The 24,928-nt window shown below is 39.7% G+C and overlaps 1 protein-coding gene across 6 annotated transcripts in view; it reads left to right on the top strand.

Annotated features, from left to right (window-relative positions):
* robo2 (roundabout, axon guidance receptor, homolog 2 (Drosophila)) overlaps window positions 1–24,928 on the top strand; it is a 606,500-nt gene that overhangs the window by 441,760 nt on the left and 139,812 nt on the right. The window contains exon 1 of one of the 6 annotated variants that reach the window (XM_067450220.1): window positions 4,034–4,170. The exons of 4 other annotated variants lie outside the window; for them this stretch is intronic. In XM_067450220.1, coding sequence (XP_067306321.1) covers window positions 4,128–4,170 — 43 coding nt within the window. In that variant the 5' untranslated portion in view covers window positions 4,034–4,127. Of the gene's footprint in view, window positions 1–4,033; window positions 4,171–13,106; window positions 13,345–24,928 lie in introns of those variants that run through there. One more of the 6 variants, XM_067450221.1, reaches the window with a different exon arrangement.

The following is a 24,928-nucleotide window of genomic DNA, read 5'->3' as shown; positions in this document are numbered from 1 at the left end:
TAGAGAGCGAAATATTAGAGTTGCAAGAGTTGGCAGACTCCACAGGAGATGAAGAACATTTTAAAGTCCTCAAAAATAAAAAAGTAGCTTTGGCTAACCTGTTAGGCTTTTCTGCTCAAGGTGCGCTGGTTCGTTCACGTTTTCGAAACATAGTTAAAATGGATGCTCCCTCTCATTTTTTTTTTGCCCTAGAACGAAAAAATGGGCAAAAGAGACTTATGCATTCGTTGCGAAACAACACTGGACAAGTTTTACATGAATCTGCAGAGATTCGGAAATGTGCTGTTGATTTTTATGAAAAATTGTTTAAGAAAGAGTCTCAAGAGGCACTAGATATAGCACAGTCCTTTTATGAGGGACTACCACAGGTTTCAGAGGAGACTAATAAAGAGCTGGGTGGCCCAATCACTGAATCTGAATTATACACAGCATTGCAGAGCTTAGAGAGTGGTAAGGCCCCAGGTATGGATGGGATTCCCGTGGATTTTTATAAAGTTTTTTGGAAGGAAATCAGTAAAGACTTGTCACTTGTATTAAAAAACAGCCTTGAAAATGGTTTTTTACCACTAAGCTGCAGAAGGGCAATCCTTACTCTTCTTCCTAAGAAAGGGGATCTGCAAGAGATTAAAAATTGGCGACCAGTAGCGTTATTGTCGACTGATTATAAGCTGCTATCTAAAGTATTAGCCATGAGATTGAAAAAAGTTATGGAACAAATTATACATGTGGACCAGACCTATTGTATTCCAAACAGGTTAATATCTGATAATATTATTTTAATTCGCGATGTGTTGGATCTCTCTAGCTCTCTGGGTTGTGAACTTGGATTAATTTCAATCGACCAAGAAAAGGCGTTCGACAGGGTTGAGCACCAATATTTGTGGCAAACATTGGAAGTTTTTGGTTTTAATCCAACATTTATAGCCATGATCCAGGTCTTATACAAGGATATTGAAAGTTTATTAAAGATAAATGGGGGTTTAAGTGCTCCTTTTAAGGTTCAGAGGGGAATACGACAGGGCTGTTCTCTCTCTGGAATGCTTTATTCAATAGCTATTGAACCTTTCCTACATAAAATAAGAGGTCTCATCCAAGGGGTAACCTTTCCTGGTTGTAACTCAGTTCTTAAACTATCTGCCTACGCTGATGATGTGGTGATTTTTGTTAAAAATCAAGATGACATAAATATTCTTGTTGAATGTATAAATGATTTCAGTGTTTTGTCATCTGCAAAAATCAACTGGGGAAAGAGTGAAGCCATAGTTTTTGGTGGCGAGTTAGAAAATAAGACTGTTTTACCAAATGGGTTATCCTGGGTCAAGGGTGGTTTTAAGTATCTTGGTGTGTTTTTAGGAGATAATTCAGTTGTTTGCAAAAATTGGGACAATGTCTTAGAAAAGATCGAAGGACGTCTTAAAAAATGGAAGTGGATCTTACCACAAATGTCGTTTAAGGGACGTGTATTAGTGGTCAACAACTTGGTGTCATCTATGTTATGGCATCGCTTGATGTGTGTAGATCCTCCGCCACAGTTGCTGGCAAAAATACAAGCAGTTTTAGTTAATTTTTTTTGGGATCAGTTACATTGGGTCCCACAATGTCTGTTGTTTTTGCCAAAGGAAGAAGGAGGCCATGGACTAATTCATCTGGCCAGTAGAGGTGCTACTTTCAGGCTCCAGTTTATACAGAGACTGCTTGTTGGACCAGAAAACCTTGTCTGGAGACCAGTGGCCCATACTATATTGAGCCAAGGTGGAAATATGGGTCTAGTTCAGTCTTTGTTTTTAATGGATCTGAAGACTCACAAACTTTGTAATCTTCCCAAGTTCTATCAAGGACTGTTTGCTGTGTGGGGGATGTTTCAGAAATTAAGGACAAGCGACGATTCATTGTTTTGGTTGTTGAAAGAACCAGTGCTGTATGGGACACGATTCAACGTTGAAAACTTCAATGGGACTTTTATGGCACAGCGTTTTATCTCAACAGGAACTGTTACTTTGAAACATGTCTTGGATTTAACAGGGCCAAACTTGTCTAACGCTGAAAAACTGGCCTCTCACATAGGGGTCTGTTCAGTCAGGACTGTTAGCCGCTTGCTGGCTAACTGGAAAAGTGAACTTGTACCGACTGAACTCTCCTTGTGTAATGACTATTGCAATGGAAATTGTCAACCCGACAGTGGTGATGTCTTCCCTTCATTAATTCTTACTCCTGATTTTAAAGACTGTACTGGACCTTTGCTAGAGTTAAACGGAACTCTTACAAACAACTTGGTCACAATGTCAAGTAAATCCATGTATATGTCTTTTGTTAAGATTTTAAACAAAGATAAATTGAATGGTCGAGTGGATACTCCCTGGAGAGCTCATTTTGGGCTTGATAAGGAAGTCAAGCCCGTGTGGAGAGCTCTGTATAAATTACCATTGACTAAAAAAGTTGGGGACTTACAATGGAGAGTGTTACATGGAATCGTGGCTGTTAATGCTTTTATTTCCGTTATTAATTCTAATGTAAATGAAAATTGTCCTTTCTGTGAGAAAAGGGAAACAGTGTTTCATTGTTTCTCAGAATGTAGTAGACTGTGTCATTTTTTTGCACTGTTAGAACAAATGTTTTTAATGTTTGATGTTGTTTTTTCTAAAGAGATGTTTATTTTTGGGTATAGATACAGTCAGAAATACCGACAGAGATGCCAGCTTTTTAATTTTGTTGTGGGCCAAGCAAAAATGGCCATATATATTAGTAGGAGAAATAAGGTAGATGGGTCTCTTGATTGCGATGCAAGCATGTTGTTTATCAGAATGTTGAAAGCCAGATTGAAGGTTGATTTTAATTTTTTTATGTCCACAAATAATGTTGAGGAATTCATTTTCATCTGGTGTTACAAAGATGTGTTGTGTTCTGTTGTTGACAATAAGTTGTGCTTTGGAGATGTTTTGATCTAAATATCACTCAGAACTTTTTGGAAATGGTGTAAAAAAAAAAAAAAAAAAAAAAAAAAAAAAATTGTTTTTAAACAAAAAAACAAAACAAAAAAGTATTTTGTAAAAATCTTTGTGTAGAAAATTAAAGAGATTCAAAATTCAAATTCTCTCTCTCTCTCTCTCTCTCTCTCTCTCTCTCTCTCTCTCTCTCTCTCTCTCTCTCTCTTCACATGTGTGAGAAACACGCTCTCAACAAAGTGACGGCAAATCATGCACCTTCACACTATAATTGAAACAGTACTGATCATGTGATGGAGAGAAAAACTCTCACACTCTCATTCAGAATGTTCAGCAGGTAAAAATATATCTATGATAAACTCATACTTAGCCTCTAACACACACACTGGCTAGTAAAATGTAAGAATTTACTGGCCAATGACTAATGATAGATACTGTTTAGTCACCCAGAGGGAAGATTTAGTCGCATATGCGAATGATTTACTCGCATTGTAGAGAGTTGGTAGGGCTCATCCCTTGTGTACAATGACTGTTTCCACTCTGGCTAGATGGGAGAGGAAGAGTACTGTGGGCTTTCAAGAATGCCTATTTGTTAGGGCTGGAGAAAATACCTGCTCCCATCTCAATTCTTTTTTTTAACCTTTCTCTCACAAAAGCACTCTCCAAGTGCACATTCTTTCCCAAAGAATATTACTATATGAAGCAATAACGGGGAAAAGGAGAACAAGATGTGATGGTAGGTCTTCAATGAAAGCTACTTCCAGGGTCCAACCAGGCACAGCTGAGAACATTAAGCATGGCACGCAGTGAGTGACCACGGCCTCCGCGTCCGCAGAGTGTAACCATATCCCTGCTATTTTAGGCACTTGGCCTAGGTTTACGGGACACTCCCGGCGGCACAGCTGGACAGGGTGAAGCGGTGGAAACGGCAGCAATTGGAGTGGCTTCTTCATTATCTGGCCTCTGGGGTCAGGAGGGGTCTAAGATCTGACCACTTGGCAGCACCCTCCATGGTGATGAATGTCCAGGAACTTGTTGGGTGACGCCAAATTCCTCATCATTAATCCAGGCCATTATAAGGCTTTTTCCAGTGTCATTGATCCCACAGTTTCTGTCCCTCCAGCTGACTCAGCCCCTCGAGGAAGGGTGGGAGCGGCCTAGGTCATTGGTTATCGAGGAAAGAGGATGGAGATCAAGCCCCTGGCAGTGTGTCAGCAGCAGCTAGAAGGTACAGGAGTGCAGCAGATGTTGTAAAGTACAGATCTCCCACTCGCATACAAATTTGAGTTTTCCGACAGTAGAAGCAAACGTCAGCAGGGTGTTGTTCTATAATGCTGGGTTTGTGGATGGAAAAGCTTTCGGAGCTTTACCAGATGTCCCCAGAAATTAAAGGTCACCCTTTACATTTATTTTTTACAGAATATTAATTTTAAAGAATGCTAATTTGTTTGCAAAACAGTGTAAATCTCTTTGAAGACCCCACCACATTTTATATCTCCATTCTCAAATGATATCGAATAAAAGAAAGGGTAGTCTGTCAGCTGAGTAATTGCTGATCACCAGGGCCTTCATGTCTCCGCCCACTACAGGAGGTAGAGAGGTTCCAGAGAGAGAAATTCCAGAGAGGTGTGAGCAGAAAACAAAGAGAGAAGTGGATGATTTTTCCCTCAGGGCCTGTCTGCTACTCAACAGTATCTCTTGATCAAGAGTAGCCCCTTCTAATTGCCCAGCTTCCAGGACAGATGGAAGTTTTCCTCTGCCCTGCAGGGGACAGACTGTATTTAGCACTGTTAACTGTTGCTTCAATCTTCTTCTAAATGCAGATTCCTTGTACCTAAATTAAGACATTTTCTGAAAGAAACATTGCTAATTAGTGGTTTAAATGCACCCATGTAATGCTTAAAGCACTGCTGAAATTGCGTTTTAACCTTTTTAACAAGCAAAAGTAATGTTCTGTGGTAAGTCAAAACAAAGCAAAATTGAACCTTGTGTGATCTGTCGACACGTCCAGCAGCAATGCAGGAATGGACTCGCAGTGCAGGTGTTTTTTGAAACGGAATGTGTCTGTTTGTGTGCACGTGTGTGTGCGGGTCAGCTAGACGGTGTAATTACTCGGATCACTGAGCATGAAGGTGGGGCCATGCTCTCCTGTCAGTAGTAGGTCGTGGCCGGCAGCTGGGGAGCTAATACTCCTATCAACAGCTGTGTAATCACAATCCTGTAGTCCAGCCAGCCTGGACTCACTCACCTGCCAACACGCAGCACACACCGGCCCCTGGACTCTAACTCCCATGATCCTTTGGTGCATTTGCAGGTGCACGCTCAATAGACAGAGCAGGGAACTCTAATTAGAGGCCTGCACATGAATTGCTTGACTGTCGTTGAAGCATTGGCTGAAAGCAGAGCTCCAGGTGGAGAGGTCAAGGTGTTTTCCTGAAAATGAATGCAGACAGAGGGGTTTTGATTAGCATCAATTTGCACCGTTCCCATTTCTGAGACATATTTATACCTTTTCCAATTCAGAATCTGCAGAATCTCACTATCCTCTGGAAAACCAGTCATGAAACTAACTAGGGACATATTATCTGGAGTTATTGCCATATAATGGTTGGTCCCATCTTTTCATTCGTTGGCAGAGGCAACGGTCACGGTAGCTGGTGGGTTCTGTGGTCTCTGGCAAGATGAAGACATTAAGGGGAGGTGTTGCTTTATTACTTCACTGTTTCCCTAATGGAAGAAAAAAATTAAATTAGCTGCTAATTTGCACTGATGTCTCTGGTGGCAGGAAGTTGCATGTCGTGTCAGTTTCTATTAGAAGAAGCTCCGTCACTTTTTTTCATGTGATATTTCCTTGGCTGAACAGCGAATAGTGCATGCTGCGATTGACCTTTTAAGAAGACACCATGATGTTTGCAATATTAAGTATATTATCAGTATGCTAAATGGCAAGGCGTAATTAAAAAGCTCTTTTGTTCTGTTCATGGTGTTCATGTTATATTTATTTAAGCATTTGAATTTCGATTGCCATTTTTTTCGGAGGCTTTCTTTGCCTTTTTCAGACCGCTGTCTCTGATCCTGTACCACAAAAAGCAAGCAAGCAGATCTCACTATTTCATTAATTGACTGTCTACGGGTGTCTTACCCTGCTGAATGCAATGACTGACGCTTTTCACTACGATGAGTATCATAAAGATAATTGCGCCTGTGTTTAATAAGATTAGCCGCATCCTATTTCCGCTAACAAATGTCCCACATTTAATTCCTTGAATGCGAGCACTCGCAATTTGTGTTTAATCTTTACGCATTTGTATAGTTATGTTAAAGACGTAGGGGAGGCGATATGGGGTTTAGGCGTCTTTCACTCAAAAGTATCTTGATAAAAACAATTACCTATGATTGGATGTCGAGGTGGATGAAAAGTAAAGATTGATTTCCATTTACCCCCCATTAAGAGTCAGACATCTGGAATATTGCCTGCATATCAGCCGCCTGATCATCTGTTTTACATTCAGGAGCCTTAACGGAGGCCTTTCCCTCATCCGCCCTGTCAGAATACCTCTGCTCGCTCGCATGTGGAACGTGAGCACTCTGCCTGCCTTTGACAGATGAATAGAAATCAAGCTGCATTGTTTGAAAGGTGCTTGGAATTGTTTCCCCCTCATTGCTAATAGGGGTTGTGCATGGCGAATCTGTCTTTGCGTAGGTTTCTGGTGTATTTCTCTGTCTGTCTGTAGTGTTTATTTTTGTGTTGTGGGTTCCCCTCTGTGTGCGTTTTCTCTCGGGTCGTCGGGCCGCCTCGTGTCATGTTGTTGTCAGTCAGGAGCTGCAGGCCAAGCGTGGAGACGGAGGAAAGCATGAAAAATACATGATAATCATGCCGCCACACTGAGCACAAAGGCCTAATTGGGAAAAAGGCTCTTTTCCCCTGTTTGCGCTGCTGTAGCAGCCTACGGGCTCCAAAGCTCATTCTCCGCAGAGAGACGCCACACTGTGACTCTATTACAATCCTTTACTTTATCGTATTTATTCAGACACAGCTTTTTGCGTAGTTTCACAAAAAAAAAAATCTTCTTTTTTTTTTCTTTTTTTTTTCTTTTTTTTTTTTACAACTACAAAAAGCAAAGTCACACAATCAGAAAGCATTCAAACAAAGTGTTTTGCACACTGATGTTTTGTCTGGTTTGCTTTATTCCTTGTAAACATTCCGGTTTGTTATGTCTGCATTACAGCTGCAATAATAGCCAGTTACTTTGATTATTTCATTGATGAATCTATTAATTGGGAATTCCAAATAATTTTATATGCAATAATGGGTTAAAAAGTATGAACTGATAAGTTGTTCTCCATGCACAGCACATAGACTAATTGATAATGAAATTGTGGATTGTTTTCATTATTGATTATTATCAGTTTAACTAATTTGTTGTTGCAGCCATAATTTGCATGCACAATTTGTTTCTAGATTAATGGCAACACGAATTTGAGAGTAATTTGAAGAAACATTTGGAGCCTGATGTTTTAGCCTGTGCCAGTGATGTACTGAATGTATAAATGAGTAAAAAAAGAATGAAGGACATTGTCGTTTACCCTCCTCCTCTGTCTCTGCCCCTCCATTCTTCCATCCATTAAACCCAGCCAGGCCCAGACGGCCGTCCCTGCACTGCCTGATTATAAAACAATGCCTTATCAGAAGTGCATTCTCTCGCCATAAATCAATTAGAGGCCGTGTGCGGATCTGCCAAGCTGCATGCAAAACTTACCGCCTACTGACAAACACACAAGCACACGTCCCCTGCAGCCCCCCTGAGAGCAGCCAAATTAATAACAGTAAGTGGATAAAACCCTGGGTCACACCAGCATCTCAGTGCAATTCCTGCATGTGGATTAAAGTGCAGCTGGACAGGGTTGACTGAACCGTTTCCACTCTCTCTTGATTCCATTTGATTCACCATTTAAAAGAAAACAGGACTTAATTGGCATTTGAACTCCAAGCATTTGATCTCAGCACTGATCCTGGAAAATCTGGTAAATGTGTTTCGGAAAAACATGGAGTGATCAAGAATGTGATGACAGTTTTGAGCTCAAAAGATTCATTGTTCTGTTTCAAGTGGACTAGCACTTAGGTAAATGCGCATTTCCCTTCTTTAAACTGAACATTTAACGTGGTTGGTTGTTTGCTTTGGTCAAAACAGTGTCCTTTATTTGTCCTGCAGGAGACGGGCAGGTCATGGTACCTGATTAAGTGTGCTTGTGGTCTAAGAGACCTTGGGTTCCTGTGGTCCTCCAAGGCTTTATGTCATGCTTTATTCCTCGTCATAAATCCCGTTGAAGGATGGCTCAGACTCTCAGACAGGCTTTTTCATCTTCAATAACCTTCTATCCCACTTTTTTTTCCCTCATCATTTTGAAATTAAGATGTGGTTCTTCCAAGGTCAGTGGCTTGCTCTGCTTCTTCATGTTTGGAGTATTCTAGCTGTCCATTTCTATGCCTCCTTTGTTATTGTGCTATTCTTTTCCCTTGGAGTAGGGAAGTTCAGCGGCTATGTTTTCGCCGCTTGTGGCTGTTGTCGCCGGCTCTCCGGGGAGCCTGATGGCCCTCGGAATAGCCACAGGAAAGAGAGAACAGGTTGTTACTTTAATTTTCTCTGGCAATGTCAACAAAGGGCAGAGAATAAGAGTGGGGGTGGATGCTGAAGCTTTGGCGTTGCAAGATTTCCAGGCCTTAGTATTCCTCAAGTTCTTTTTAATGGCTTTTTCCAAGCTGCCCCTTGGACAGAGGGCTACCTACTCTGACAGACGGGACAAACGATATCAGGGATGAGTTTAAAACAGTTCAACCTCTCACCCCTGTTTGTCACCCCGTGAGACACACCGTTTCAGGGGCCGGTGTGAAGACGGGCGATTGATATGATGTGTCGAAGGGTTGTGGGTCAGCTAATCCAGCAGCCCAGCATGCCAGCAGTGTCTCACGCACCACTGCCTTTCAATAAATAAAAAAATGGAGAATGTGTCTCGCAAATGTAATATTAACCTCCCCATCTCCAGAGAGAGAAAGGCAGGGTTTGGTTTATGAGCACGTCTCTGGTTTGGGGTGAAGACATGCTGCGCTAATGGAAACACACGCTCTTAGTGTTTGAGGATTACCTTTAAGGACTTCGGTCTCTAGAGAGGTAGGGGGAGGGAACTAGAGCACCGAAGGCATCCTGTTTGAACCCCGACAACTACCTATTGCATCTTATTCCTGAAGCAATTACGCATTTTTGCAATCCACTGCCCAATGCAATCGAAAAGGTCGTTTTCCGAGGGAGGAGGTTGAAAGGTTTGAGATGCAGCCTTCACCTGGAGTTGACAGACCACAGTTGCACGGCTGTCTCCTGCATCGCTGCTCAACCATCCGCATCCCCTCGCACACCTATCTGCTTTTTTTGGGGGGGGAGATAGCCAATTGGTTATGGTCTCTGATAGAAAAGCAACTGACCTCTGGAACTGAATTTTTATTATTCTATTTTTCAATAAGCCAGAACCGTTCCTCTTGAGTGTCTCCTAGAATGAAGCCATAAAAGCACATTCCAGTCCCTGCTGGATTTCATGTTAATATTATAATTGCGAGGGATAAAATGCTCTGGCATTTCAGAAACAATATTAATGGAGACCTTCAAATTTAAAAAAAAAAATGAAATAAGGAACAAATCAAAAGAACAAAACGAAGACTGTTCCCAGTCTTTATCTTCAACTTTCATTACTGTGCAGTTAATGGAAGGATGGCTTGGAGGGAATGTTAATTACCGATTGGCTGGCTTTGACAGAAAGAGAATTTAACAATGCATTTAACATTATAAGAAGTATTTTTTTTCCCCCTGTCCATCTGTAAGCAGTGATTCACTCTGTCGAAATTAGCAGTTCTTCATGATTTCCTGGTTATCAAACAAGACGAGTGATGCAGAGCTGTCACATCCTGCATTTCATTATAATAATCCTAGAGCCTACAGCTATTTTTTTTAAAAAGAGAAGCAAAAACAATACCATTTACTATTAAAACTGTTATTTATATTTATTTCTAAACATTAAAACACAGCTGTTAGCTTCGTATTTTAGTTGTCATCATTGTGTATGTATGTAAACTCACCTAAAGGATTATTAGGAACACTGCATTTAGGGGTGTGGTCCTGGTCAATCTCCTGAACTCAAAACTGAATGTCAGAATGGGAATGATTTAAGCAATTTTGAGCATGGCATGGTTGTTGGTGCCAGATGGGCTGGGCTGAGTATTTCACAGTCTGCTCAATTACTGCTACAGTTACCATTTCTAGGGTTTACAAAGAATGGTGTTAAAAGGGAAAAACATCCAGTATGTGGCAGTCCTGTGGGTGAAAAATGCCTTGTTGATGCTAGAGGTCAGAGGAGAATGGGCCAACTGATTCAAGCTGATAGAAGAGCAACTTTGACTGAAATAACCACTCGTTACAACCGAGGTATGCAGCAAAGCATTTGTGAAGCCACAACACGCACAACCTTGAGGTGGATGGGCCACAACAGCAGAAGACCCCACCGGGTACCACTCATCTCCACTACAAATAGGAAAAAATAGGCTACAATTTGCACGTTTCTCATCAAAATTGGACAGTTGAAGACTGGACAAATGTTGCCTGGTCTGATGAGTCTTGATTTCTGTTAAATAAATCCTAATAATCCTTTAGGTGAGTGTACATTTATACGATTTGTTTATATAATCAATAATTATATTATTGTATAATTATTGGAATAATTGTATAATTCTGTAGAGCTCTAGACAATGTCTTTGTCTTGATGTGTCTGTTTTCTGTGTCTCTCTCTGGTTCTCCACATCCATTATTTAATCTTTCTTCAATAATGAAGAGCAAACACAACCTCTTAATTTACTTTCTCTCTACATTTACATACTGCAGACTAGCCCAGTATGCCCTAATTGCATCTGGCCCAGAAATATATTTGACATGCTTTTCAGTTGTTCGCATTGAAAATGCTAACTCTGCAGAAGTCATATGCGGCTTCAAGGCTTCCAGACCGAAGATCAAAGACTCGCTGCTTTGCTGACTAACTAGCCTGCCTGTTGCCGTGCATATATTTCGAATCAATGTTATTGAGCAATACGTAAATAAATAAATAAATGCAAAGTCATTACGCCCACGCAAATCCATTTACATCAACAAACCATTCCCGTGATTGGTGTCGAAGAGAGATCAGGCGAACCGTACGACAGCGTTGATCCCTGGTGCATGCTAAAATGAAATTGTTTGTGAGTGCACTTCCATGTGCTGTTCGAGCAACGCTCATCAAAGTTGCCGTATCGGGTTGACCTTGTATGTATTATGAAAGCTTTACAGACCTATACGGCCTTTAATCTGAATACAGAGATGCTTTTACCATTTCAGAATCGGTACGACTCCAGTGTCATTTCTAAGATGCGTAGGTGAAGAAAGAAACTATAGCGCAAAGGGTATAGAAAGGAACTATAAAGAAGTCCTTCAGGCTGGAATATGGTTTCCTGCGCCAGGGCTTTAATGGCGGGTCATGCTTGAATATGCAATCTCTCTCCCTCTCTCTTTCATTCTCGTCTCGCGTCTCTTCCCCTTCATTCAACTTCAGACAGATATTTTCTGCCTCGCTGACGTTCCTACAGCAAAAAGCCTAAGCGAAGAGTTATTCAAGGTCAAAAGAGGAGGAGAGCGGGAAGGAAAGAATTGCACATTCACTGAAAACATCAAGGTTTTTTGCAAAAAGTTCCTTAATAACTCACACCGGGAGAAATTGCATAGAGTTGAATATCATTCTCTCAAATGAAACCCACTCCAGACGTTTCGATGTTTACTTTCTACCTGACTCCCCCCTCATGCTAATCTGCTTGGATTTAGCATGATATATCAGCTGAGCTTTTCTGTTCAAGCGGCGAACAACTTTTAAATCCCTCTTAAAGACTTGGGAATTCCTTGGGCTTAGCTTGATTAAAGCGGATAATACCGATAATGGCGGCCAACCCTGTAATTATTACGAACGGAACATATGTTTGTCCCCCGCCATCCGAGAGGCACTCACTTCGATTGTATTTTAGACCGTGTCTTTGGTTTTAAGAATGGGATCGTTCTGGGAATCCCCAGTTGCCATAAAGAGGAGCTAGGCTTTTCATTTATTCATTCGTTCCGGTCATCCATCCATCCATCCGTACCTGTCTTTTCTTTTCATATCCTCTCATTTGAAGTAGGTCACAGAGGGAATGGAAAAAGGTCAATGAATTTCTCTCTCTCTCTCTCTCTCTCTCTCTCTCTCTCTCTCTCTCTCTCTCTCTCTCTCTCTCTCTCTCTCTCTCTCTCTCTCTGTCCTCTGATGCATCGTCCTTCATATCCATTCTTGTCATTGACTGGGCTGCCGATATTGATTGAATGGAGAGGAAAGGGTTACTTCAGAGAGAGAGAGAGAGAGAGAGAGAGAGAGAGAGAGAGAGAGAGAGAAGCTCTTTTGGAGAGCTTGGACTAATATGCAGATAATGTCATTAGCACAGTGCCGCTGCTCTCCGGGGCCCATCGAGCTGCTGTCGGAGGCTGTTAGCTTGAGTCTGCGTGCTGACAGCTCTTGTCCGGAGTCCGTGTAGAGCCCCAGTATAAGTCCGCTAGGCTTTCAGCACCCTCTCTGAACCGCGTGTATGCATGTGTGTGTTGCCATTAATAGGCCATTCTTCCATAAATACGCATGAACACGCTATGAGGTGATAACACAGCTAAGCCCATGATGAAAAACTTCTTGACACGTAGTTGATGCTAGGCTAACACTGCGTGCTTTGTCATGGTGGAGTTTCAGCAGACCTGTCGCATATGGGATCAATGGTTGTGTTTGGTCCCCGGTGCTGAGCATTAAAGGATTTCCGAGGAACATTTGTTTCTAGAAGACACTTTTCAGAATGTCTCTTGTTTTGAAAATCCTTTCTGGGCAATAATAACAAGGAATTTAGGGATATAAGACATCCCAAATATGCACAATGATAGTGATACTAGGACACCTGCTTGATTCAGCACTGAACAGCTCCTGACATATGTAGCCACATTAATATCTCTCTTTCTGTGTGTGTGTGTAACCGCAGACTCTGTTGGAGAGTTTGTCTGGTATTAGATCAAGATGAGATTAAGCTCTGTTGAGTAAACCGTGTCTGACTGTGTTCACTGACCTTCCCTCAGCTCCATTAAGCTCGCACTCTGTCCCAGGATTCAACGCAGTTTTTATACATGTGGCAAGATGCAATTTAAAGACCTTGAGTTACGTTTCATTTAATCTGTGAGTTTGTTTGTTTTGTCTAATCTCTAATGTGTTTTCTTTTCTCTTTCCCCTTCCGCATGCTGTTGCTGTCCACCTCTTTGTAAAATGGCTTGTACAGGTGAGTAGAATATTTATGTATTTTCTAATTTAATTAAAATTTATTTATTTATTTGTTTGTTTGTTTGTTTGTTTGTTTGTTTGTTTGTTTGTTTGTTTATTTATTTATTTATTTATTTATTTATTTATTTATTTATTTATTTATTTATTTATTTTCATACTGAATTACAGTTTGTTCCCAGTGGCCCTAACACATTTTTTCCACCCTTAAAGGCTGGAATACACTACTCGATTTTTAAAATCTGAACAGATTAAAAAAAAATAAAAAACACTAGGCATCATACACTTGCCGACTTTGTAAATGGTTACAGAGAAAAGCTGGGCATCATACACTACCAGACGTTAAAAACGTCCGGAACACAAACTGAAACAACGCCTGGTTGCTAGGAGATGCATGACAGACATAACAACAAACATGGATGTGCAGGAGAGGAGCGCAGTAATTTTTGAAGCGACTATCTGTGCGCTGAGCTAAAAGTCAACAAAAAGAGCCAAAACGCACTACACATGGCCATTAATGTAATCTACAGATTACAGCGGGAGTTAGAGGTAACGTTAAGTGTTTTTTTGTGCTGATTAGTCAAAATATTGAGTCTAATCTGTAAGCGTGTTTTGCTCGTTTATTGTTGTTTTATTTAATTTTATTGCAACACATGTAGATAGAGGAAAGCTTTGGATTCATATGAATAAGTAGATAATTAAATAGATAAAAATAGATAAATCATTAATTTATTTACAACATTGAGTTTTTTCATTAAGGAAACACTGTTGCTCGATGAAGCACACATGCTCTGGTGTGGCTTTGTTTGGAACTACTTTCGTTGACAATATTTAAGTTACTTATAGAGTCTGGGAATCAACGTCACTGCGGATTGCATTCTGGGCAGTCGCCGCCATGTTTTAGGTAGCATTTTTAGGAGCGTACAATGATAACAAATACGAATCACTAGAGAAAAAACGACTGTATTCACGTTTTTTAAAAACTGCTTGCACTCACTTGGAATGAATGTACTAATATTTGAATCTCTTGCGCACATGAGCACTCAGTCGTAATGCCAGGACATTGCACATATTCATCTCATTTCATACAATCAGAAATCATACGGTCGTCTATCGCACCACACACAGGACTACACATGGATTTCTCTTTTGCAGTTTTTTTTTATATAGCCTAACGAAAAAGTCTGTATCTGATATTTAAAATAATATTGCTTGATCTCAGCCAGTGGGTCATTTGTTTAATCAACATATATCATATCGCTATTCAATAGCGTAACGTTAAATCATAAGGGAAAACATATTGAGAGTATGGCCCGTAATGCAGCTTTGAAATGATTTGAATTGTGAACGCATCTTTAGCCTAAGTTACAGTACTAAACAGTTTTACTGGACTTAAAAGGTGCAAGTACAAGAGTCCTTCTACTGAGAGAAGCAATGAAGAATTTCAGATGTGTTTACATTATTTATGGCGTACGCTATGCGGTTCAGAAATCATACATCTGTAATATATCTGTTATGACTAATAAATAAACACAAATTATAAAGACACATTTTGGGTAAGCTGTTTATTTTCATTGAGGTTTACTTTCACCTTCACCTGCTGTTTCCAAGCTGGTAAAACGGAAAAATTGCGCGTCATTTGAGGTTTTTTTTTCTCCCACGCAGTTCATGAGAGCGGCTAGCAGTTATAACACAGCAAGCGTACACCATTAGAATGTGTTTTTAACTATCTAACACAAGTTTATATGTCTACCTACACTACTACACATTCGCTATATAGTGTCTGTGTCCTAAAGTCCACGAATGAGATCCAATGTGCTGTTTCCAGGAGGGAAAGCTAAACAATCACACTCCATTTGCGATCAGGTTTCCACTCCGGTCGTGAGTGCGATTATGGCAGTTAATGACACAACACGCGTTCACCATTGTAACTGTTTTTAGCTGAACTAGTTCTACTTTTAGAACTAAAAGCGTCAATTTCCTATACAACACAGTATCGACAGCGGCCGCCGTGACCTAAAGTCCCAAAATGCATTGCGTTGCTTACGTCACGATCCCAGACTCTATACAGTTTTGCTGTTTTGATTCCTACACGAGTCTCACACACACAAGATGCGTGAGCATCAAGTAACGCGATCTTCTTTACATTATTAAATAATCTGTTAACATTTATTGTAATACAATTAATAATTCGCAGCTATTGATGCGCTTTGATCACGTTTAAACAACTTAAATTAAGACAAATGTTTACCTCAGAATTTGGTTTGCTAAATATTATTAGTATTATTATTTGTCTTTGCTGTATCACTAGGCAATATATTTATATTTCAAAAATGTCATTTTTTAATATGTATTCGTTTCAAAATGACATAAAACCAGCTTTTTTCTTTGTCTATACTCTGCTGTGGTAACAGTTGTCGTCCACATTATAGAGACAGTCGTGCTCCTGCCACAGCTATATACGTTTTTCTTCCATGGTGGAGTTCCACTTTGTGATCCTGCTGTTCTCCATTTCTTGTTCGTCAGTGATTTCCGGTTTCAGTAGTGATGCGTCATATGTGTTCTAAAATCGGCTCAAAATATCAAAATATCAAACTTGTTTGATATCCTCCAACTGGATGGAATCAAAATCTGAAGCTAAAAAATCGGAGTCTATGGTCATGGTATACTACGAGATTTTTCATGGAATCTGTCGGCTCAAATCTGCAGACTGGCTCTGACTTTTGTCAACTAGCGTCAATTTGTTCAGACTTCAAATCGTGTATCTATCTATCTATCTATCTATCTATCTATCTATCTATCTATCTATCTATCTATCTATCTATCTATCTATCTATCTATCTATCTATCTATCTATCTATCTATCTATCTATCTATCTATCTATCTATCTATCTATCTATCTATCTATCTATCTATCTATCTATCCATCCATCCATCCATCCATCCATCCATCCATCCATCCATCCATCCATCCATCCATCCATCCATCCATCCATCCATCCATCCATCCATCCATCCATCCATCCATCCATCCATCTTTCATATTACTATCAGATTTTTTTTTCCTTTTGGTCTTCTCTCTGTAACTAATTTATGTAAAACTTTTATTGCGCTGCCTTGCAAGCACAACTTTTGCGAAACTAGTTTGTATTCATCTGGAAGAAAGGAGGAAAGGAGAGAAAACAGAATTGTTTTTACTCTCAATTAAACGGGCAGACTTTATCGAATCAAGCTGAACTTTGTCCTCGAGAAGTACGCTCTCAAATTCAGCTGTTTTTCCTTGTGGTTTCCACACACACACACGCACACACACGGGTCGCCAGGCAGTTTTCATCGCGTTTGCAAACACGAGCGCTGCGGTGGATGATCGCCTGTCTCTCGTTTCACAGCCATGTGCCCCTGTAGATAATTCTGTCAGCTCGAACCGACCGCACGCTGTTTGTTAGGAGAGCCCATCCTGCCCCGTTCCACCCACACAAGGTGGGTTAATTAGGGACAAATTCTCACCCAAGACATCTCCAGGAGAGCATATGTGTGCAGGCCCTGCGGGACGTGTGCGTGTGTGTCTATGTGAGAGTGACAGGGACATTTACATGCTTTAATGATGAGTATGGAACGGGTGCTGTCAGCCCACCTAATGAGTGAGTGTGTGTGTGTGTGTTTAGCCCAGAGGCAAAAGGGGGTTGCGTCCTACGTGATCCCCAGGCTGGCATCTGTCTATCCCTGCACACACACACAGACACACACCATTACGGATTCGGCACAAGGCTAACGGCACAATCCTGTCGCCTGCATGCCACCACACACCCCATAATGATCACACACAAGCCTGTCTGCTTGTCTCCTGAAGGCTGAATTTAAATAAACACGCATTCCAGGCAGTTTATTTTATAACACCTGTTTTAGATGCAGTAGTGTTATAATGCATATTTTTGGCACTGATTGTCAGGAGAAAATGTACTGAATTTTGTGGAATAGATTTATGGGTGAAGGAAGTCATTTTTGGACATTTCTCAGCTGAATATGCAAAGCCATTTCTAGGATGATTCCCATAAAAATGTAAAAACTGCCTATCAAAACATATTCAAAACATCCCAACCAGCCAGACACGGTAACACTGGTTCAACCAATGCACTGCAAACATTATGTTATCAAAAATGTATTTTATTAAAGGTGCAGTGTGTAATATCTATAAGAATCTATTTATAAAAATGCAATATAATATACAACTATGTTTGAAGTGGTATGTTTGAAGACCCTATATAATGAACCGTTATGTTTTTATTACCTTAGAATGAGCCATTTCTATCTCCATACACCGCGGGTCCTCTTACAGTGAAGTCACCATTTTGCCCCGCCATGTTTCTACAGTAGCCCTAAACAGACAAACTGCTCAATAGAGCACTAGCTACTCTCTGCTGTCTGAGACGACAACATCTTTGTCCTGTGTCGGCCACCGTAGTTTCTCTATGTGCTTCGAAAGGGAGGAGTGAGCGGCGGACGGTTGCAATTCACAACCTCACCACTAGGTTCCGTTAAAATGTACACAGTGCACATTTAAAGGGTTGATGCATTGAGAAATCTACTTTCCCTTGAGCTTTTGATATATAAAAGGTCTTGGTAATATAAGAATATCCTCTGTTTCAGAGCTGAAAACTTCCTTGTTAGTCAAAGAAAAGCTTTAATAAGACACCAGGCCCAGCAAACGGTCCTGTGCTTTATACTGACGTCAGTGTGCAACGAAACACCGCCTCTACAGAACGTGCAATTTAGTAGCCTCGCCCACCGATGGCCCACTCATGGAGCTGTTCGGTCGATCACAAGCCAGCAGCAATAACAATGTTGAAGAAGATAGCAAGCAAGATATTGTGGAAGAACACAGTCGCTGCATAAACTTCCTTTGGATCATAATATTAGGAATGTGTGGTACTTCATTTATTTTTAATGAAGTTCCAGCTCACATAGGGAAGACAGTGGTATTCACTTCAGTTCACTGCTGGATCGTTTGTAAACAAGTCTCCGGTCGATGCTGGATTTGGATCTGACAGGAATGGTGCAACACACTTATGTGAGTAAAACTTGTTTTTATATGTAATAGTATTGCATTGTTATAGATCGTTTTGCAATGTGTACGTGTCTAACAGAACATACCTATAGCATGCTGGACTCAGACACGTATGCGCCAGGGCTCACAAAGCCCGGCAGGCCGATCAATCTCATTATATTCAGTTCTTGTTCTGCTATTCTCCCTCTGGAGTTGAAGGGCGGCACGCACGCCGAACGTGTGTTTGTGCGCGAGCGGTTCGCACTTATATCGTCCGATCTTGTGGGCTATGTGTAATATAAAAATAATAGTCCAATCAATCGCGGGTCGATGATAAATAAATCATTGTGTTTGTTTGATAAAGACGTTTACAAGCCCTGTGGTCGAGAGAATCATTCTGGTTGCCGCTTCTCCCTCATTCCTCTCCCTGAACTGACAGGGGAGCAGAAGCTCATTAAATATGCAAATCTTATCCAATTCTAGCCGTGGGCGTTTACTTCCAAGTCTCCAGTGCGGCACGCCCATCAAAACCCAGCGTTCAGGAGAGAGCCTCAAAACCAGTGTAGAAAATAGCCTATTACTTATTGGTAATGATGTTTTTTTAATTGTAAAAACCACAAAACCATCATTAGTTGTCCTCAGACAACAGTACATACATTTTTTAAAGCCAGTTCATGACACCTTTAACTAAGATGCATTTAATTGAGAGGCAAAATTACTTGATATTAATTCTTGTTTTCTTAAAAAAAAAAAAAAATAATCTAAAGTTTTTTACTTTTTTACTTAAAACAAGAAAAATAAACTAGTTTGAAAAAAGAATATTTGATGACCCCACTGGCAGATATGTTCATGTTTTAAAGCATTGGCTCACTTAATTTTGATACATTTTTCAGAAAATAATATATTTCTTGTCATTTTACTTTTTACTTTTAAGTATAAATATCTCCATTTAAGAATGTTTAGATGTGTAAACTGAAGAAAAAAACATGTTCAGAGTGGTGTGAGTTTGGGGCGGGACTAACCATTTGTCTGGAAATGGGGGAGTTTTTGGGAAACAAAAATTATCATATTTTTTTTAATTATCATCATTATAATATTTTTTTCTGTAATATTATATATTACATATTACATTATATATATAAAATAATATTTTATATTCTGTTTGGAAACACCAATGGTCCACAATTCACACACTTTGTCTTTAACTATAGTACAATAGAGCTGATAGTAGGCTTGTTGAGGTCCTCCATGTGTTTTCCTTCTCTGTGTGTGTGAGTAATTGCTTTGTGTTTAGCTGTAGGGGTTTTTCTGTCTCTGTGTATGTGTCTGTGAGACAGCTCGGGGTGTGAAGAAGTATTGAAGTCTTAGATGAGCGGTAATGGCATCCCTGTTGACCGGTCGACTCTCGCAGGAGTCAGACCGGCACGTTGCAGACAAAAGAGGGCTTGGTTTTTAGGACAGGGTGAAATGATACTGCGAATGAGTGAAAGGACATATACACATCTCTTCCTGTCTTAAATGCACAGCCGTTGTATAAATGTTCTGACAAGGGCCCCCCATTGATTCTATTGTAAGTAAATTAAGCTAATTATAGATTTAATTTTCAGATATGAAATTAGATTTAACCACTTTTCAATTGCTCTGAAATTGCTCGATTACCAGGTCTGATAAATGTACCACGTCTGTTATTGAAAGATTCTCTCTGTTTTATAAAAATAGGCAGCGTAGGCTAGTTTTTAGCAGGGGGTTAACATCACACTGCCAAAATGACATTAAGAATTTAGGGTACTTTTACACAACAACAAGTGTAGTAAAACCCTTTTTTTGTCCATACAGACGACAACATTGTCAAAACGATCCTCATTCACATCCGCGAAAACGACTAAAACGCTGTATTCTGCTGCCAGGCCAGTAGTTGGCAGCGTGACTTTGTAAAGAAACACGACACCCCATTAGACTGAACACATAACACACATGAGCATTTTCACAAATTCACATAGTTTACACTAATATTATTATGGTATCGCTTTCAAAAACATGCAATTTAAAACTGTTTTTTTAAAAGCTTGCTTTTTAATGCTCGCCAAACGCAATTGCAGAGCAAATGAATGGCCAAAATGCTTTATTTTTAGCGTTTAGTCGAAAAAGTTGTTTTTTTTTTTTTTTTTTTTGGTAAACAAGCCCTTAGATTTGCTTTGTTTCTTCAGAACATTCTGCATGTGTTCCATGTCCTTTTTATCTATGTACCTTTAGCTTTGTAAAGGCATTCCAGCTATAGTTAGTAATCACTTGTGACCTTTCAAATTATTTAAATTAATTAAATTAATTGAAATGCTGTTAAATTTGTGCTAAAGGCTTTATACGTGAAAGTCCCACCATTTTGTACTTCTGTAAAAATCTGCTGAAAACCATCCTTACAAGTTGTACTATATTTCTGAGCACGTTTTTTGAGTTTAGCAGAACAATTGCACACTCAGCCTCATGAGGATGGGTGCACCCTGCGCTCTGAATGAAAGCTCTTGTAAAAGCTCTAGATTGGCAGCTCTTCTAGCAGACAGCAGTATTGATTCCAGCATGAGTGCTGTCCATTGAGTTAAACTCTGTCTTAGTGTGCTGAGGGGAGGTTAAGGCTGCTCAATATGGAGCATCATTAGTAGATCTATCAGTGTCCTAAAGGACTTGCGAACGGCAGTGCGCTCGGACAGAGAGGGGTCCCGCTGATGGCCCCATTTGCCCTGGGGCTGTGTCCCTAAGGTCAGAGGTCGAGCCACTAACCTGCCTAAATGCACTTTCTATCATTATATGCATTAGTGAAGGGGTTTGGTCAGATTTATATTGTTTTTTTTTCAGGATGCCACCCATGATGCGAGGGTGCATGTATGAATGTGTTTGCTGTCCACTGCATTCTCAAGGTCAGATGTCTGACCTTCCTTTAAGCGTTTGTGTGATGCCTCTACATCACTTTGCCAGTGCTACACACACACACACACACACACACACACACACACACACACACACACACACACACACACACAGACACACACAGACAGACAGACAGACAGACAGACAGACATACATAAATATACACAACCGGTCAAAAGTTTTAGAATGGTAAGATTGCTAAATTAATGTATTCATTTCTTTAAGTTATTTCCAAAATTAATACATTAAATTAAATTCTTACCGACCCAAAACTTTTAAATGATAGTACAATGTTACAAAAGCTTTTTATTTCAGATAAATACTGTTATTTTGAACTTTCTATTCATCAAAGAATCCTAAAAAAAACTTTTTACACAACTGTTTCAACATTGATAATAATCATAAATGTTTCTTGAGCATCAAATCTTCAATCTGAAGGATCATGTGGCACTGAAGACTGGAGGAATGATGCTCAAAATTCAGCTTTGATCACAGGAATAAATTACATTTTGAAATATATTTAAATAGAATATTTATTTAATATTTGAATCATATTTCACAATATTACAGCTTTTTTTGTATTTCTAATAACATAAATGTAGCCTTGGTGAGCAGAAGAGACTTCTTTAAAAACATTTTTAAAATCTTACTGTACAGTGTATATATATATATATATATATATATATATATATATATATATATATATATATATATATATATATATATATATATATATATATATATATATATATATATATATGTGTGTTATATCAAATTTTACTTTTATTTTTTTATTTCTTTCTTTCATATGTGAACTCAGTATAAGTAGTTTCAATAGCTATAAGTATCATGTATGATATAATTACTCTACTGTGGTATCAGGATATTATTGTCGGGTTGTTGTTGTTGTTGTTGTTGTTGTTGTTTTTGTTTTTTTATGGTAATTTTTTGTAAGGAAAATTGGCAGGGCTAAAAGTGCTTAGGTTTCCTATACTCTGTACAGATTCTCTCGCTCGTCACACACGCGCCCACGCAGCACTATGTCATCCTATAGTGTGTGTATTCTGGGTCCCCCACCACATCAAGATCCCACATCAGAGCGCAGATCTCCACAGACCTGCTCTCTCTCTCTCTCTCTCTCTCTCTCTCTCTCTCTCTCTCTCTCTCTCTCTCTCTCTCTCTCTTCTCTGTCCTTCCCTCCTTCCATCAGCCTCTGCTTCTCCTGCCTTAATTATAGCACTCCAGTCCGCCAGGCTGTCATTTATAAAGCCCAAAACACTGTAATTAAGTGCTGTTTTTACTGTACCTCATAAATAATCCCAGCCCTTCTATAAGTCGGCTCTTGCAGACCTCTGCTCTTCCGTACGAAAGCGTTTGTGGATGTACCTCCCAAAATAATCCAGTCACACTTATTTTAGTCCTCGGCTTTAAAGAGTCACGCTTTACTATGCTCTCTCCTGATTGGCCAGATTTATGTGTCGCGATTGTACTTTTTTGTTTCTGCCATGAGGAAGTATTTTCAACCACGGTGAACATGTTCTGGTTCCTATTCTCAATCTGTTGAGCAGTGATGTAATTAATGACTCTACCGGCCAAAGCCACAGACTCAAGGAAAATATAACCATATGGTCAAAGAGATTGTAGATTTAGATGATATACCATAATTCCCTATTTGCAAGCTGCTGTAACTCTTTGTAACATGCTTTTTTGTGTGTTTTTTTTTTTTGTGAACTCTGAGTTGTTTTGGCCTGCATATGAACCTGTGTGTAATCGCATGTCCTTGACTGTGTTTGTGCGGTCCGATGACAGGACTCGCACTACCTCAAACATTCTTTGATCTGGTTTTCTGAGCTTTGAGACAAGCCGCTACCTGCTAGAATCCAAAACATAAAGTCGCCTTTGATTTTCATGTATAGCTCCTGACGCTTTTATTTATAATTGATTCGTTCTTTTGAGAACAGTTTCAGTGTCTTTTCAGACAACCGATACATGCTTTTTAATGCCATGGTTAACTTTGATGCAGTGTTTTGAAATAGCAGTCAGTACTTTGATTAGTTGATTTATTACTTGTAAACGTGTGATGTTGTTTATGATTTTGTAAATTTGAGATGAAGATGATGATGATGATAATGAAATACACTTTAATGTACCCGAAGGGGACATGTCTGTTGGATTCAAGGTGTTTACATTTAAAAAAAAGTTGGAAACATTACATAAACAGCTAATTCAACAATGCATTAAATGTGTGTGTGTGTGTGTGTGTGTGTGTGTGTGTGTGTGTGTGTGTGTGTGTGTGTGTGTGTGTGTGTGTGTGTGTGTGTGTGTGTGTGTGTGTGTGTGTGTGTGTGTGTGTGTGTGTGTGTGTGTGTGTGTGTGTGTGCGTGCGCGCGCGAGCCTGTGTCTGTTTCTTTGTGTGTACATGTATGTGTGAGTGTGCTGTGTTTATTTATTTATTGTATTTTGTTTATTTATTGTAAAATTCTCTCTCTCTCTCTCTCTCTCTCTCTCTCTCTCTCTCTCTCTCTCTCTCTCTCTCTCTCTCTCTCTCTCTCTCTCTCTCTCTCTCTCTCTCTCTCTCTCTCTCTCTCTCTCTCTCTCTCTCTCTCTCTCTCTCTCTCTCTCTCTATCTCGTTCGTGTTGAGAATATCCATACTCAGCATCTCGCCTCTTTTGTGGGACCTGGTGTCCTGCAACATGTCACAGACAAAGGGAGAGAAAATAAATGTTTTTCTTTTCTTTCTGGCAGTGATGAAAAGATTACAAAAGCAGGGGGGTACGGTGAAGCCTTTAGTTGAAGGGAACTTCAGTTCAGAAGGGTAAAAGAGGGACGGAGAGGTGGAGAAAAGAAATAAAGAGGGGGACAGGACAGCCCTGTTTCTGAGACCCTCACAGACAATTGTTCATCTGCCTGATACATAGTGGCATTAACAAACACACACACACACACACACACACACACACACACACACACACACACACACACACACACACACACACACACACACACACAAACACAAACACAAACACACACACACACACACACACATACAAACCTAGCCAGCACCCTTTCCAAGCCAATGCTTTATTGCCTTGAGTTTAGACCACCCAGAAACTCCTTCAGCCCCATTTACCCCAAATAGAGAGAGAAATGAAGTAGGAGGCAGATACAACTCTGTCATCATCATCATCATCTCATGCAGTTACATTTTAATGGAAGGTTTTTTTCAATGTTAGAATATTTTCTCCTGTCCCGGCATAATTCAAAGTCAATAAATGACTTGATTTTTGGGCAGGACTACCCAAGCCAATGGCCCTTATTATTCACAAAGCCTGTTTGAAAAGTACATTTTCAGTAATTTCATTTGGTTTATTTTTATGTAATAAAAACTATATATAGTTATATAATTATCTATATAATTATCATAATTTTTATTGTTTTTGTTGTCAATGTATTTTAATTAAGTGATCAAATAAAACAATAAAAGAAAATAGATAGATAATCATTATTATTATCAGTCAGAGAGTGTGGCAGCACATATGAGCTGCAGGGTGTGTAGAGAAATTACTAGATTCCTATGATGTTCATTCTAATCCCGAAAAACAAAACATCTGTCTCCC

This window comes from Pseudorasbora parva, chromosome 8 (genome assembly GCF_024679245.1).
Source record: "Pseudorasbora parva isolate DD20220531a chromosome 8, ASM2467924v1, whole genome shotgun sequence".
NCBI lineage: Eukaryota > Metazoa > Chordata > Actinopteri > Cypriniformes > Gobionidae > Pseudorasbora > Pseudorasbora parva.
This window is presented reverse-complemented; position numbering and strand designations above follow the sequence as displayed.